This window comes from Lepus europaeus, chromosome 6 (assembly GCF_033115175.1).
Source record: "Lepus europaeus isolate LE1 chromosome 6, mLepTim1.pri, whole genome shotgun sequence".
In the NCBI taxonomy this organism is placed as follows: domain Eukaryota; kingdom Metazoa; phylum Chordata; class Mammalia; order Lagomorpha; family Leporidae; genus Lepus; species Lepus europaeus.
In genome coordinates, this window is record NC_084832.1 from 71,045,725 (window position 1) to 71,062,949 (window position 17,225).

At 45.4% G+C, this 17,225-nt stretch overlaps 1 protein-coding gene across 1 annotated transcript; it reads right to left on the minus strand.

Annotated features, from left to right (window-relative positions):
* Positions 1-442: 442 nt before the first annotated feature.
* CCNA1 (cyclin A1) lies at positions 443-14,421 on the minus strand. Its single transcript, XM_062195367.1, has 9 exons — positions 14,367-14,421; positions 13,785-13,976; positions 8,003-8,249; positions 7,693-7,817; positions 6,815-7,038; positions 5,495-5,699; positions 4,109-4,222; positions 924-1,057; positions 443-621 (listed from the first exon to the last, which is right to left on the minus strand). Exons 2-9 carry the CDS (start codon positions 13,953-13,955, stop codon positions 570-572), a joined length of 1,272 nt encoding a protein of 423 aa, XP_062051351.1. The 5' UTR covers positions 13,956-13,976; positions 14,367-14,421; the 3' UTR covers positions 443-569.
* Between the last annotated feature and the right edge of the window lie 2,804 nt (positions 14,422-17,225).

The following is a 17,225-nucleotide window of genomic DNA, read 5'->3' on the forward strand; positions in this document are numbered from 1 at the left end:
GCACCCACCTAAGAGACCTGGAAGAAGCTCCTGCTCCTGGCTTCAGATTGGCTCAGCTCTGGCAGTTGTGGTCATCTGGGGAGTGAACCAGCAGAGGGAAGATCTCTCTCTCTTTCTATCTCTCTGTCTCTACCTCTCTCTATAACTCTTTCAAATAAGTAAAATAAATCTTTAAAAAACATATGCTTCAGGGTAGTCAATTACCAAACATGAAAACACTTGGATGCCTTGGAACCCATAATCTTAAGCACAGGCAACACTGGTAAGACCAATTTGTAAGAATGCTTGAAACAGAGATGAGACTTAGAATACTCAACTAAAATTCCAGGAAAGTTTAACAGCCATGCTAATTAGTAAGTAAGCCTAACACGTGGTCATCATGCAAGTTTTTATTCATTAAAAAATGTTGAACTATAATTATAAGCTACTACAGTCTAAGAGAACTAAATGCATTTATATTTTTAAAAGTTGTCTATATTGTAGCAACATTAGTTGACCCAACAGCAGAAACTTATGAAAATTAAGAGCAGTTCTGAGGTTGAATTTTGTAAGGGCTTCAGTTCTGAATCTTATTGTAGAGGAAGAACTGCAGGTGGTTCCATGAGAGACACACACAAATACCTGAAATGAGACCCAAAGCAAAGTCAGCACAAGCCGAGGACATTGGTTTTGTAAAATCTCAATGGGGCTAGAGAGAGCTATCAATCAATTTTAACAGACCGGCAGGAAGCTGAGAGTTAAGTACTACACTCTAACAAATCACAAATGTAGGCCTCTCTAAATTGATTTTCTTGATTTAACATGTAACTTTGCTTTTCCAAATTAGCACCAGATACATAATTCATTCTATTTCTAATTCTGACATTACTATACCTATTAAGCTTTAGATAGAGAGCCAAGATAAGAAAATGTCAGTAACTTACTTTGAAGCCTTATACTTCTCTCTAATTGCTTGCTGAGGTCGATGGGGTATATCAAGGCACGCTTTATGTAGCTCACTCAGACAAGGCACAATTTCATTTAATGAATAGCCTGTAAATGCAGCAAGGGTTTCTGGCTAATCAAGACAAAAGAAAAAATCCTTCATATAACTTTGTAGTATGTTAGAAAACTGAAGACAAACCAATAGTGAAATAAAGGGAATTCATTCCTTACTAAGTATCCACATTCATCACAAAAGAAACTGTAACCTCCTTTAGAGACTTTAGGTATAAAATATAAGAACAGCCAGAGTTCTAAATTTGCTCATATTACATATTTATAGTGTTCAATTGGAAGGATGGCCACTTTCCCTGTTTGGTTATGAGCAGGACTGCTTGCCTGGATATCATATGAGGATACTTCAAAAAGTTCCTGAGTGGTGACCATTTGGCCTAGCAGTTAAGATGCCAGTTAGGATGCCCAGATTCCATATCAGAGTGTCTGTGTTCAACACCCAGCTACACTGGACTCCAGCTTCAAGCTAATGCAGATGCTGGGGGGCAGTAGTGATGGCTCAAGTACATGGTATTCTATCACCTGGGTCAGAGACATGCTTTGAACTCAAGTGTCCGGCTTTTGCCCCCGCCTCAGATGGATCATTGCAGATATTTGGGGAGTAAACAACCCACTGGATGGGAGCTCTCTCTGTCTTGCAAATAAATTTTTAAAAAATTAAGTTCACAGAGAATGGAATTAGTTAGTTTATATGGTCCAAAAAACTTTTGAAACCCATGAAAGCATTTTTCAACCTACATATTTTTCCCTGAACACATGCAAGTCCCTTGTATTTGCAAAGATATGAGTGCTTCTCAGTTACAATGCAGCAAGAGACTTTCATGTATTGGAAGAAACAATATCATCAAAATGTCCATACAAGCAAAAGCAATTTACAGATTCAACACAATACCAAAAAAAGTACCAAAAATATTCATCTCAGATATAGAAAAAATGATGCTGAAATGCATATGGAAACACAGGAGACCCTTGAATGGCTAAAGCAACGTTATACAACAAAAAAAGCCAGAAGCATCACAATACCAGATATCAAAATATACTACAAGGCAGTTCTAATCCAAACAGCCTGTACTGGTACAAAAACAGATGGCTAGACCAATGGAAAGAATAGAAATGACAGAAATCAATCCATGCATCTACAACCGACTTATCTTTGACAAAGGAGCAAAAGCCAATCCCTGCAGAAAGGACAATGTCTTCAACAAATGGTGCCGGGAAAATGGATCTCCACATGCAGAAGTATGAAGCAAGACCCCTACCTCTCACTCAACATGGATTAAAGACCTAAATCCATGACCCGACATCATCAAAGTATTAGAGAACTTTGGGGAAACCCTAAAACACTGGTATAAGCAACGAGTTCTTTGAAAGATCCTAGAGGCACTGGCAATCAAAGCCAAAACTGACAAGTGGAATTACATCAAATTGAGAAGCTTCTGTACTGCAAAAGAAACACTCAGCAAAGAGGTAAGTGACAGATGGGAGAAACTATTTGCAAACTGTGCAACTGATAAAGGATCAATAAACAGAATATACAAAGAGATCAAGAAACTCAGTAACAACAAGACAACCCAGTTAAGAAATGGGCAAACTTAAACATAAAGAGGCAATTTTCAAAAGAGGAAATTCAAATGCTCAACAGACACTTGAAAAAATGCTCAGAATTACTAGCCATCAAGGAACTGCAAATCAAAACCACAATGAGGTTTCACCTCACCCCCATTAGAATGGCTTTCATCCAGAAATCAACAAACAACAAATGCTGGCGAAGATGTGGGGAAAAAGGTACCCCAATCCACTGTTGGTAGGAATGTAAACGGATAAAGCCACTATGGAAGACAGTATGGAGATACCTCAGAAATCTGAATATGGACCTACCATGTGATCCAGCCATCCCACTCCTGGGAAGTTACCCAAGAGAAATGAAATCAGCATAAGAAAGTTGTCTGTACCCCATGTTTATTGCAGATAATTTCACAATAGCTAAACTATGGAATCAAAAAATGCCCATCAACTGAAGACCAGATAAAGAAATTATACGACATGTACACAATGCAACACTGCACAGTGGTTAAAAATAATGAAATCCAGTCATTTGCAACAAATGGATCAAACCTGAAAACATCATACTTAGTGAAATAAGCCAGTCATGGATGGACAAACACCATATGTTCTCCTTGACCTGTGGTAACTAATAGAGCACCTAAAAAGCAATCTATAGAAGTGAAATGCACACTTTGAGAGGCAATGACTTTCAAAAGCCCTTGTCTCCACTGTTGAGGAACAGTTTTTTTTTTTTTTCATACTATTTGTTGATCTCTGCTTAACATAGAGTTAATCATATGTGTATAAAGTTAAATGAAAATAGATCTTAAAAGAAATAAGATTGAGAATAGGAGAGGGAGAGGAAGAGGGGTGTAAGAGTGGGTGGGAGGGAGGGTATGGTGGGAAGAATCACCGTGTTTCTAAAGTTGTAATTATGAAATGTATGAAGTTTGTGTTTCTTAAAAAAAGGTTTCTGGGTAAAATAAAGTAAAATTAAAAATTTGAAAATTTGAAAAATGCAGCAAGAGAAATAAGTATTCCAGAAAATAAAGGCAGCTACCCCACTTCTTTTAGCACAACAATGAGCCTTTGGAACTAAACCCAGGGACCCTTTTCTGATCCTGTCACCTTCTTGAGCAAGAGGGCACGCTAACTGCCCTGTCGCCTTGAAACGCAGGAACAATCTTCAGGCCGTCCTAATTAGGCTCAGGTTTCTCTTAGATAGAGGGAAAAGGACAACAATTCTTGCTTGAAGGGGTCAATGATGGATTTGCAAGGGCCTCCACCGTGAACAGTGAGCCCTGAGGTTTCCAGATCTGTTGCTCTTGAATGGACAGGCTGGACCCCATCCCTTGACTTCCTGCCATCTCCGCTCCTCTCAGAGGAAAGCTGTGGAGTGAGAGCCACAGCAGGCCTCCGCAGCAGGTTGCCGCTTTGCTGTCAGGACAACCAGCTCCTGATTCAGCTAACTTGCTTTCCTGAGGGACAACCCGATCTATACTGGCCAGTCATTAAACAGATTTAGACAGGCCCTGAACTTCACCCATGAGAGCAGAAGGAATCTTACCCAGAAGTGCCTGTTCACAGTATAGTTTGCCAGGCAATAAGCTGCTGCAGCTATCAGTGAAGGAAGGTATTTCAAGAATGGGTCAGCTTCAAGTAGACTCAGTTCTGCGACATACTAAGAACAAGGGAGAAAATCTCATTGGGATTAGGAACTGGACTAAGGGCAAACTTGACTAAGGTCACAAATAAGCCTAAAAATCAAAGAAGTAATAAATTGTGTCTCAATTTGTCAACCAGCATCTAACGATGAGCACAGAAACAGATACACAAAATTATTCACTGGATTAACTGTCCTGGCATCCATAAACACAACATTTACATTGTAATACACACAAGCATATGCTCACCCACATAGTCTATGGCACAGGTTACTTATCTTATGCTAACACTGTAGGTTTATGCTGGTCAGATAAAGTAGCACTGGTCTGGCAGCTGAAATGGGAAACTTCAGCCACAAGGAAAACAACATGTCTATATTAAAGCCATTATCTTACCAGTCAAATGAATGCAGTCCAGAGACTTTATAAAATGATACCAATAGAGTCCTATCAGATTAGGAGAAGCATATTGGGAAATTTATACAGACATCGTTATTACTCTTCACACAGGATATAAATACTCCATAACCTAGATCATAGTGACTGAAACCCAAGTTGCCCAGAGCAATGCTTTAATGCCTTCAGCTTTAACTCCAAATGACCAAATAATGCTTTAATACTTAATATGTTAGAATGAGATTAGAACCGAGTTAATTAATTTTTCTGCCATTCTGTAAATCTAAGAGGTATTGCTCAGTTTCCAAACTTAAATTTCTTTAATAGTTGTGTGATTAGACAACCTGCACCTGCCATGTGTATTCAACAGTAATGTCTTGTAACCAGAAGTTGTGTTCTTAAAACACCCCTCTTCTTTTGCTAAACAGTTTTTCCAGACACACAACAAAATGAGGAGAGGGAAGGGAAGGGAAAGGAAGGGGAGGGGAGGGGAAGGAAGGGAAGGGGAGGGGAGGGGAGAGGAGGGAAGGGGGAGAGGAGGGGGGAAGGGATGGGATGGAGGGGAGAGAAGGGGAGAGAGGAGGGGGGAGGGGCAGAAGAGGGGGGAGGGGGAGAGGAGGTGGAGGTAAGGGGAAGGGAGGGGAGAGGTGAGAAGAGGGGAGAGGGGGAGGGGGGGAGGGAAAAGGGAGGGGAGGGGAAGGGAGGGGAGAGGAGAGAGGAGGGGAGAGGAGGGGGAAAGGGAGAGGAGAGGGGGAGAGAGAAAATAAGAAAGGAAGAAAGGAAAGGAAATAAAAATAAAAAAGGGAGAAATTGAGGAAAACTGAAAGATGATTGGGCTTGGCTGCTCTTCAGCCTTCTCGGCGTGGGAAATTGCTGGAGGTCCTACGGGATACCTTGGCCAGGTTCTCAGTTCTGATGCACACTCCCTGACGCCTCATGTATTGCAGGAGAAACTGGTTGGTGGTTGGTACTGTCAGATCAAAAGCCAGGACCTTCAAGAGTAGGTGTTCCATTCTTAACAGTTGTCGTTTTGTGTACGTGTCATCGGTAATATAGACAAACTCGTCTACTTCGGGCGGATATATCTCTTCGTATTTCCTGGGAAAGGACAAGAGCTTTTAGAAATGAAGCTTGGAACTCTGGATCTTCTTCCTGGGCTACCAGCATGGGCCTTGCAGACTTTATTCTGAATGCATATTCTACTATAAATGGTACAGGGGAAAATGTTAGGAGCTAGTTTCTAGTCCACGAACAAGAGCATTACAAAGACATCCGTATCTACTTCTAGCAGCAGTAAGAGAACTCAGTGCCAGCAGAGAAGTTTCCGTTTTGGCCTCTGATACAAAACTGAAAGATTCTGAATGGCAGACACTCAGGTAAAATCTGTGTTCATTCTGCAGACCTCAAATCGTTTTGTGGAGGAGAACGCTATGAGAAATACATGATATAAACATTTCTACAGGCCTTTTATTTCTACAAAGATCACATTGAACTTCCTCCATTGAATTAGCCAGCGATGCTGTAAAGCCAAGAGAAAGATAATGAGATACAACGGGCTTCAAAAAGTTCATGGGAAATACACATTATCTCTTAATTCCATTTTCCATTAGCTTTTTAAAGATTCCCCACTCTTTCACTGTCAGCAACTCTTTCCTTCTGCTTCTGTTTCCAGTTTCTGTAGGAAAATTTTGGCAAGTTTTTACTTATCAGTAACCACAATGTTAGCGACCAGAAGCCCAGAAAGGAGAATCGACAACAGGTCAATTCAACGCAGCTCAGTCACAACCCAGCTCTCCTCTCCCACACAACCATATGCGCTGCTGATGGGATCAGGAACCAGATGGGACAGTTCATCCCCTGTAACCAAATGAACAGTTATGATGGGTCATGTACCAGATCATGAAGACAGCTCGTATGTAACCAAAATCTGTTCTAGAATACAAAGTAGTTGACTTAGGATTCAAGCTGACGGCTGCCTCAGTCATGATATTCAACTTGTGGTATGAATCTCAGACAGCTGAATAGAGCAGTGAACATGTACATAAGGTTCAGTTTCTCAGGAAAGCCAGCAAAGATGATGATCTTTTTCATCAAAGGCAGCATGAATAGGTTTAATTATCATGCACTGCTCTTGTTCAAGAAATGTGTGGAGAGAAATCCAGTGTTTTGACAGGCGGTACTTCCACATTATTCACGTTAAACAGAACACTCACGAGGCCAGGAGAATAGCTGCTGTTCCCACGAGCTGTAATTTCCCCCTCAGGACAGACATGCTGGACAGAAACCTGTCCAGGAAGTTGACAGCCAGATACAGGGTCTCTGCTCGAAGTTTATACTCCTCGCCAACCTCCACGAGCCAGTCCACCAGAATCGTACGCATGCCTTCTGTGATGTCTGGCTGCTTCCTCATGTAGTGCGCTTTGGGCCTGTGTCTTATCTGTTTGTGGGAACAGTGTTGATATTTTAATAGCTGAAGTACACAAAGATTGCTCCCCAGCCTAGTTGATATTTTTAAAAAAAATCTCATGAGCGATGGTTAGGCAGATACTAATTCAGAGCCAAGTAAATCTTTATTATGACAAGGAACAAAGTATGGAATTATGGTTCTTTAACGTAATGGATTACCAAATAACTGAGGTGGAAGACAGATATAGGCAGAAATATGTTATTCCTAAGAGTGATGTATTTAACATATGAACATTTTGAGTCATATAGAAATGGTTCACGTAATTATTATCATCACAACTATTATCTTTCATTTATCTAAGGGGACAAATTTTCATGTATTTCATGTATACAGCTTTAAGAACATAATACTTCCCACCCTGCCCTCCCTCCCCCACTCACTCCAACACTCCATCCTCCTTTCTTTCTTTTAATTCTTTCAATTACATACTTTCAATTTACTCTATCTTCACAAGCTTAATCCTCTAGCGAATAAAGAATTTAACAAGTATAGCTATTATTTTTCATGGCTATTCTTAGAGTCCTAAGGGTGCCATACCTAATGGTTATGGCCAAGAGTTATAATGTATCTCACTATTAAGAGCCTGGGGTCCTGGACATTACTGGGGAATCTGGGAAAACTCACTTCGGCTTCTCTAAGGTACTGATGAATTTCTTCAGCGTACTCAGTCACATTTATCACATCTGTGCCCAGATCTGCCGCATCTTCAGATTGGAAATGGAGAGATGAATCTACCAGCATGGGGGACACTGCAGGGGTTCGACACTGTGAGACTCGTCATTTAACTGAGAACCGCATCCCATTCACCAGCCCTCCGCAGGCAGTCGTGCAGACTGTCATGACGTCATGTGTTTCCTCTTTTTCGTTTTCATTATGGAAACACCTCAGTGGGTGAGGAACGCAGGGCACCGTCAGCCTGGCTGAGCAGGATTACCTGTGCTGAAATCCAGCAGGAAATGAAGGTCCGACTTGAGTGTGCTGGTGTCAACTTCATACACTTCCTCGAATGCCATCCCCTCCTTCTGGGGACAGCCGTCTCCCTGCCCCTGCTCGGACTCCTCCATGTAGATATCGAATCCTTGCTTGCCTTGCTCTTGGTCTCCACACTCAGGCGGCAATTTCTTTCCAGCTGGAGGAACGACATTTTCTGATCCAGGAAAACACTTGATTGCCGTGATCCCCTAAAAAAGGGTGAAATGTTTTGTTAGCCGCTACCCCCGAAGGCCATCCAGACAATATGAACCCGTGTGACTCAAACCAGCAGCCTAGGGAGAAGTTACAACTGAATCTTCAATTGAAATGTCTACTCCGGCAGTTTAATTCCAGAAAGTACAGTGGCAAAAGTCTCTTTTCCCTTTTCTTTGTCTACATTCAATATATGGCAAAAGTCCTACCTAAAACTTGCCATCTTCTTTACATATGTATCAAAGGGAACCTGAGTATAGCAATGAGGAAAGTGAAGGTAGGAGTATGGCACAGCAATTAAAAGGCTGCTTGGGCCACCATCATCCCACATCAGAGTTCCTGGGTTTGAGGCCCCGCACCATTCCTCATTCCAGCTTCTTACCAATGTGCATCCAGGTAGCAGCAGGTGACGACCCAAGTATCTGGGTTCTTGCCACATACATGGGAGCTCCAGATTGAGTTCCAAGCTCCAGGTTTCAACCTGGCCCAGCCCCAGCTGTTGTGGGCATTTGGGAGGTAAACTAGCAGATGGAAAATTTCTTTCTCAGTCTCTGCCTCTCAAATACATTTAAAAACTTTTTAAAGTGCAATAAATAAAGAAAAAAGACAAGTTATAGCTCTCCTCCAAAGTGAAAGAGGTACCACATGTTAGGATAAGGGGCTGTAAATCACCTTTTGTGCTTATAGCATCACAGAATTTTATAATTTTTTTTTTTTTGACAGTCAGAGTGGACAGTGAGAGAGAGACAGAGAGAAAGGTCTTCCTTTTGCCCTTGGTTCACCCTCCAATGGCGGCCGCGGTAGGCGCTCTGTGGCCGGCGCACCGCGCTGATCCAAAGGCAGGAGCCAGGTGCTTATCCTGGTCTCCCATGGGGTGCAGGGCCCAAGGACTTGGGCCATCCTCCACTGCACTCCCGGGCCACAGCAGAGAGCTGGCCTGGAAGAGGGGCAACCGGGACAGGATCGGTGCCCCGACCGGGACTAGAACCCGGTGTGCCGGCGCCGCAAGGCGGAGAATTAGCCTAGTGAGCCGCGGCGCCGGCTAGAATTTTATAATTTTTCAGTGCAGCTCTTGACACACAGTTGCTAGGTTCCTACAGTCCCCCTTCTTACCCAGCTAACTTTTAGTCAGCAAACCCTTTAAACTTTCTATTTTATACTCGGCTATTTACAGATGATTTGGAAAACCCAGGCTATTAGATTATCTTACAAATCATAGGACATTTTTATATGACATAATTCAATTATTTGAGGGGAAATTTCTCAATGGCTTCTCCCTTTTTCTTTCTTCTTTTTTTAAAGACGCATTTATTTGTTTGAAAGACTTACAGAAAGAGAAAGAGAGACACCTTCATCAGCTGACTTACTCCCCAGATGACTGCAATGGCCAGAGCTAAGTCAGGCCAAAGCCAGGAGCCAGGAGCTTCATCCAGCTCTCCCACATGGGTGGTAGGGGCACAACTACTTGGACCATCTTCCGCTGCTTTGCCCGGGCCATTAGCAGGAAGCTGGATCAGAAGTGGAGCAGCCAGGATGCAAACCGGCGCCTATATTGATGCCAGATTCACAGGCAGTGGCTTTCCCTACTACACCACAACACTTTTCTTTATTCTTATAATATTAACAGTGGGAAGGGAACGACTGTGGTACTGACACAGTGAACAAGCACATGCATCAGACACTGTTCCATCTTAAGGTGGCCACGCTCAGTGGTGTGAGGGCAGTTGAACAAGCTTTATGAACCTGAGTTGTATTTATCCAAATGCCAACTTCATCTACTACATTAACATGTTATCAGTACTTAATCCTAGTGCTTACTGTTGAAGGCTACTTCAAAGTTATTATATGGTTCTTACCTTTTTCTTCCATTTAGCAAGTTGAATATGTGGCCTATATCTAGTAGGAAAAAAAGTCTAGTATTGGGAAAAAATCACAGGGACTGTAAAGGGTCACAGTCATGAGTTACCATAACGAGCTAATCTTGACTCCAAGTTATCGCCACGTTTCATTTTTGCTGCACAGATGCTTATATACGTACATAGTTTGGGACATACATGTACATTCATTAGAAACATTAATTAATCATCTGCTATGTGCCAGACACTGGTTTAGGTGCCCAAAACTGGACAGTGAACAAACTGTTCAAAATGAACTACCCTCACAAAATTCACATTCTAGGTCCAGGGTGGCAGGTTGGGGTGACAGGAAAGACAAAAATGAATAGAGGGAGAACAGGCAGAGCAGAATGAGAAAGAGAACAGGGCAGAACAGGAGGTCAGGGAGAAGACAGGCCACAACACACCGTGAGCACTTAAGGCCTGGATTTTATTCAGAGACACTGTACTATTGGGGGCAGAGGGGCCGGAGCTGTGGCATTGCAGGTAAAGCCGCCACCTGCAGTGCTGGCATCCCATATGGGCGCTGGTTCAAGTCTCAGCTGTTCACTTCCCATCCAGCTCTCTGCTATGGCCTAGGAAAGAAGTAGAAGATGACCCAAGTCCTTGGGACCCTGCACCCACCTGGGAGACCTGGAAGAAGTACCTGGCTCCCAGCTTCAGACCAGCCCAGCTTCAGCTGTTGTGACCATCTGGGGAGTGAACCAGCAGATAGAAGACCTCTCTCTCTCTCTCTCTCTCTCTCTCTCTCTCTCTGCCTCTTTGTAACTCTGCCTTTCACATGAATAAATAAATCTTTAAAAAAAAATAGAGGGTAGAGGAATGGGGTACTCTGGTTTCTGTTTCACTTGGATCGTTATGGCCGGGTACAGAGGTAGAGAACAAGATCAGAATAAGATAAACATTACGCAACTTGCAAATTCCAAATTCCAGATGAGACACAACAGAGTTTTGCACCAGCCTGGTAACAGAACAAGATGAGAAATGAAGGGATTCTAAACATTTACAAAGTAGGACCTACAATATTTTCTCAGCATATTTGATTAGAGAGGGGAAGAGAAAAAGAGTTAAAGATGACAAAGGATTTGGGGCTGAACAACAGGAAACACAGACACTCCATGTGTCATGATGAGACTTAGAAAAGGAAGGAAGGGTACAGCAAAGGGTTCATGTCTGGTTTTGCCAACAAGTATGAGGTGCCTATTTTATGATGCCAGGGCAGATGCAGGAATCTGAATGTGTGAACTCAGACGTCCAGGCTGGGGAGAGAACTATATCATCATCAACTATATCATGCAGATGTATTTAATGCAAGGCTATTTGAAGAGATTATTAAAGGACTCATTGCAAGATTCTGGCCTTGGGGCATTATAACTTTCGAAAATTGGAGACCTAAAGAACCAGGACACTGCGGAGTGGCCAGTGAAATAGCTGGAAAACCTGGAGATAGTGGTGTTCTCTAGACAGTAAGAATGATGTGTTTCTAGGAACAAGGAAATAATTAGAACTACACAAAATGCCGCTCATTGGAAAGAACTAAGAATTCCTTCAAGGTCATTCTACAAATACAGTCGGCTCTGAATCAGCTGCTCCCACATCTGAGGAATCAACCAACTGTGTATGATCCAGGGAAAATACTGTGCCTGTGCCAAACATGTACAGGCTTTTATTCTGGTCATTATCCCCCAAACAATAGATTTGCATAGGATTTACATTTTAGTAGGTACTGTAAGCAATCTAGCGATGATTTAAAGTACTCAGGAGGGTATGTGTAGGTTACATGCAAAGACTTTTACATTTTTACATAAGGAACTTGAGCAAGCATCTGAAGATTTTTGGTGTCATCACAGTCCTGAAACCAACCCCCCACAGATACCAAGGGATGACAGTTTGCTTATGGGTTTGACCCAATAGAGAAAAATGATGAAAGAAAAGTTGGGGGGGCAGTGCTATGGCACAGATTAGACTGCCACCTGCTACACCAGCATCCCATATGGGCACCAGTTCAAGTCCCAGCTGCTCTACTTCTGGTCCAGCTCTCTGGTAATGCACCTGGGAAAGCACTGGAAGATGTTCCAAGTTACTGGGCCCCTGCCATCTACACAGGAGACCTGGAATAAGCTCCTTGCTCCTGGCTTCAGAATGGCCCAGCCCTGTACCACTGTACCCATTTGAGGAATGAACCAGCAGATGGAAGGTATCTCTCTCTCTCTCTCTCTCTCTCTCTGTAACTCTGCCTTTCAATTAAATTTTTTAAAAAATCTTAAAAAAAAAAGAAAAAACAAGAAGAAAGAAGAGTTTGAGTGATATACTTGAAGAGGCATGAGAGCCCAGTGCACACGTGGGGGATACTGTTCACTTCCCAAGAGCAGTAACACGGAAGTCAGAACAGGATGGAGATGGCAGGGTATAAGGCACATAGTAGCATGTGGAAATTCTCATCTGGTTGCTTTTATATTTCTAGGAAAATAGGATGCAAAGTCACCAGCTGAAATTGAACACAGGGAATGAGGTTTTGAAGAAGTAAGGATAGAAGATAGGCAGGACATAGGTTTTGAGGAAGATTATGGAGCTGGGAAATACAGAAGTAGAGTCAGGCAACCAAAGAAGTTAATGATGGTGAAACTGAAATAAGAGCACTCGGCACTGGTACAGCTAACAATTTGTAAGCACTTTGTAAGAACAAAGTCTTAGACTTGAAAGAAGCAAATATTGCTAAGAAAATGAAGTTTGTAAAAACCACTTTCAATTTTCTCCAAAGCTTTAAACAGCTCACTTTGGGTACTTTCCCCACGCTGATCAGGACCCTGCAAAAGGCAGATAACTCGAAGGTCAGTAGATGAGCAGCTTCTATCCTAGCCTCTCTCATCGCTTTTTCTGGGAGTGGAAGGCATAAGCCTATCAAACTTTCGCACCTATAAAATGGGATGTACACCCAGCCTACCTACCTCACTGGCTTTTGCAACCATCAGTCAGTACTAATTACACTATGGCAGGCTTGCTGTTTGTCTAGTAGCAGACTTAGGGAAGCTTTTTTCCTATCTCAAAAATTCACTTTTAAGAATCCAAACGGCACATTTGCTTTTCAATGTCTGAATTCGTTTTTAATGAGAAGAGAGGTCCCTGCTAAGCAAGTACAACTAACATCTGAGGGTCCACCTCCTGCGTGCCTACCGTGTCTGCTCTCAAAGCAATCATTTGAGATAATCTAGGAGAGCCTGACCCAATCTTGATGCTAACAGCATCCTGAGCTAGCACAGCAAAGGTGATCCGGGATCGCTTCAGGCACAGCCGCCATCAGTCTGAACACCACTCTGGCCTACTGGAACTCCAGTTTTGTATTTAATTTGGGGGACATTCTCATTTCCTTTCAGCCTAGTAGTCCTTAAATCGCTTCGCATAACCTTAATCCAAACAGCTCCTAGACCTACTTCCTTGCTGTTGCAAAAATAACAAAGAAAAGTCTTCATGTCTAGCTGATAAAGCACCAGCCAAGGTGATCTTTAAAAAAAAAAAAAAAATCAACTTCCTTACAGTCTGATTCCAGGGTTGTCCTACTACTCAAGGGGAGTTCGTAGTTACAACTCCAAGAGAAAACCAACCTCCACCAAGACAGCTGCTTCTCGGCGTGGTTACCTGGCCGCAGGTCCTCCTGTACTGCCCATTGTCAGTCAGTAGCCCCAGCACTGTTCTTTGAGGGGGGTCCTGGCCGAGCTGGGCTCTGGTGAGCATCTGACAAGTGTCAGGACCTCGGGCCGCGGGAGCCAGGACCACTCCGCTTGTGGAGCTGCTGCTGCTGCGATGCATGGCCTCCGACTCCACAAGCCGCTGCCCACCAGGGGAGGAGAAACAGAGAAGCAGATTAGTCACCACCCCCTCAGCCCGTGTTTTCGAGGGTGGAGCGAACGCGAGGGATCAGCACCAGTTGTTAGTGTGCAAGCCACCTAATGCTGCTCTGAACCAAAACAGTGATTGAATCTCTTTCTTCCAAAACGCAAATGAGGGCAGACAGGAATGGCATCCTCACAAACCTCCAAGCCTGGATACCAAGCCCCACGTAGCTGGGCGTATAGATCCCAGAGTCCTAATCTAGCTCAGCTCCCCTGGACCCACACAAAAACTCCAGGACGTCACCTTCCCAAGTGACAAACTGGGAGGATGCTGCCCTGCGGACCCCCTCCCTCCAGACACAGGCCCCCAAACCTGCTTGGAACCCACAGTGGACCCGGGTCCTCTCGGCGTTATCTATGAGCAGTCTCCCACAACTAGCAAGTGCACCCGCAGGGGGCGGGGCGGGGACCGCGGAGCGGCCGGATTCCAGCCGGGGGCGCCGGGCTCCCAGCCGCGGCGGCCGGAGCGCTCAGCACTGGTTACTTTCAACCCAGCCGCGTCTGTTGAATCCACCAATCAGCGGCGGCCAGGGCCTCGCCGGGGCCGCTTCCATGCCAACCGCAGCGAGCGTGCGCGCCCCGGGCCGCATCTCCATGGCGACCCCCTCACCTGACACGCTCCCAGCGGCGACGCCGCGACCCCCGGGCGTTCAGGACCCCCGCGGGGCCAACGGGCGGCCGCCCTGCCCCCCAGCCCCCGCCCCGGGCTCCTCCGGCGCCGCCCTGCCGGGGCGTGCTGGGGCGGCAGGTGCCGGCTGGCACACGCGTCCCGGGCCTGGGACAGAGGATGGCGGCCCGGCCCGCAATCGCAGAGCTTTGGAAGGGGCGGCCTCCGTGGACCCGTTCTCCCAACAGCCGCTAACTCCTCCCGCTAACGTCTTTTGCGCGGCCCGCTCCTGAGAACCTTGGCTCGGGAGAGCGACGCGGGGCCCTCGGGGCTGCGCAGGCCGCGGAGTCCTGCCCACGCCGGCCCGAGGGCGCGGCTCGCTCCCTGGCCCCGGCTCACACACCTATGCTTCCTTCCAGACGCCGGCCGAGCCGCGGCGGGGCGGCCCCGGGCCTGGGCCGGGGCCTCTTCCTGCACGGAGGCTGCGGGCCTCGAGTCATTGTGGGTGTTTGCGCTCCAGAGGCCGCGCCTGCTCTGCCCGGCTGCTGGTTGCATGTGACCTGGCTAGGTGGGAGAGCAGCTCTGGGGGTTTAGGGTCGCGCGTGGCGCTCGCGGTCCCCACGAGAGGTCTTCCTGGACGAGTGGCCGCTGCTACACGGGCGCAGAGCTGGTCCGTGAACGCCAGGGTGGTGGTCCAGGAAGAGGAAGGAACGCGAGCGGCCGCGATGGGGCTTTGGACGTTGCGGGCGTCGCTGGCGAGGCTGCGCGTGGGGAGAGAAAGTCGCAGGATTCGGGGTCCGCTGGCCAGGAGGGGAGGGGTGAATGTGTTTGAACCCCGGAAGTCCCAGCACAGGCAGAGGTGACTGGCAGCTGATATGCATATATTATATAATATATAATATATATGTGTATGCATAAACACATCATCTGGGTGGTATTTTTATTTTTGTATTTTTTTGCTTTGTTTTAAACATTCATCCCTGATCTCTAAAGCAGACCCAAAGGCCTTCCAAATGGTTAAGCAAGGGTTGTTTCTAGCAGTGTGCTTTATCATTGTCTTCACGGAGGAGGGGTTCTAGCCATTAGGAGGATTCGAAGATACTAACAGGCAGGTGGGAAGCATCCAGGGATCCGGGCCGGATGCCGCCTGGGTGCAGAAACCACCTTCTGTACCTTTATCACAGACTTTAACCCTGGGATTCCTGTGCCTTTGGGTATGATGACCACACGGACGTTGGCACTGGGCTGATCGCGCACCGGATGAGTCAGGCCAACGCAGACATAACTGTGCTTTGCGCGGTGGCTCAGTCTGGGGGTGGGAGGGAGTGTTTGCGCCCCTCGCGCCTCGCGCCGCTTTGGGAGGCCTCCCGGGAGAGCCCCCGCCCCACCTGGCGTCACTGCAGTGATTTCTGGGGACGCTGGAGGCCTCAGCGGTTAACTCCTGCCAAGAGCCCCAGTCGCTGGGGAGGGCACAAAGTTGGCTGCGTTCTCACAACGTGACCCTCTCTCTGCAGGACCCTTTTTGATTGGATTTTCCAGGAGGAAAATCCCACACCCTTGGGCAGAACCAACGCGGTGTTTGCTCCTGGGTCCAGTAGTTTTGATCCTCTGCTGTAGGGCTGAGGCTCCAGTGGGGTGGGGTGTGCAGCACCCAGCTCCTGCAGCAGCAGCCTTTTGATGGGTATTCCTGACTCAATTCTGATCAGAAGACAAGGCTAGGAAGGTATCATTCAGCTGTCAGCCTGATAAATGCCTTTTAAAATGAAAATAACCAAATGAGACCCTCGGATTATGGCATATGTTTTCTGTTACCCTCTCTTATTTGAATAGCAGCAGCCTAATCCAGCCTTAATACATATGAAAGAAATATAATTATCGTAACAACACCTTTCTCCCTTCTCCGTGTGCTTTTTAAACCTGCCAAAGGAAAATGATCGAGTCGCTTATGATTGTTTTCTTGTTGTGCTGCCTCAGAATTCTACATTAAAACTCTATAGTCCTCTGCTCAGATCTTAAACTGAAGATTGAGTCAGATGAAAAGATATCTATGTGTGTTATATACGTAAAATTCAGATACTTGTATAACGTGCAATACTTACAGCTTTCTTGGCTTTTAAACAAATCTTCACAAAATGTTTCAATGAGTAATGATTTTTGACACTAGAAAACTCAGCTGATGAAAAGGTGAAAATTTGAAAAAAAAATCTAAAAGCTTGCTCTTAGAATTAAAAACAACAGGAGCGGACGGCATAGCAAGGACTTTCTCAGAAATTGTGCAGTTTTAGTGAGATGCATAATCACAAATTTTATAAATTGTTTAAATTTATTTCTGTGAGAGGTAGAGTTACAGAGAGAGGGAGAGACGGAGAAAGAGGTCTTCCATCTGCTGGTTCACTCCCCAAATGGCTGCAATGGCCAGAGCTGTGCCTACCCAAAACCAAGAGCCAGGAGCTTCTTCTGGGTCTCCCACACAGGTACAAGGGCCCAAGCACTTGGGCTGTCTTGTACTGATTTCCCAGGCCATAGCAGAGAGCCGGATGGGAAGAGAAGCAGCTGGGAGGTGGCTTAGCCTATTTTGCC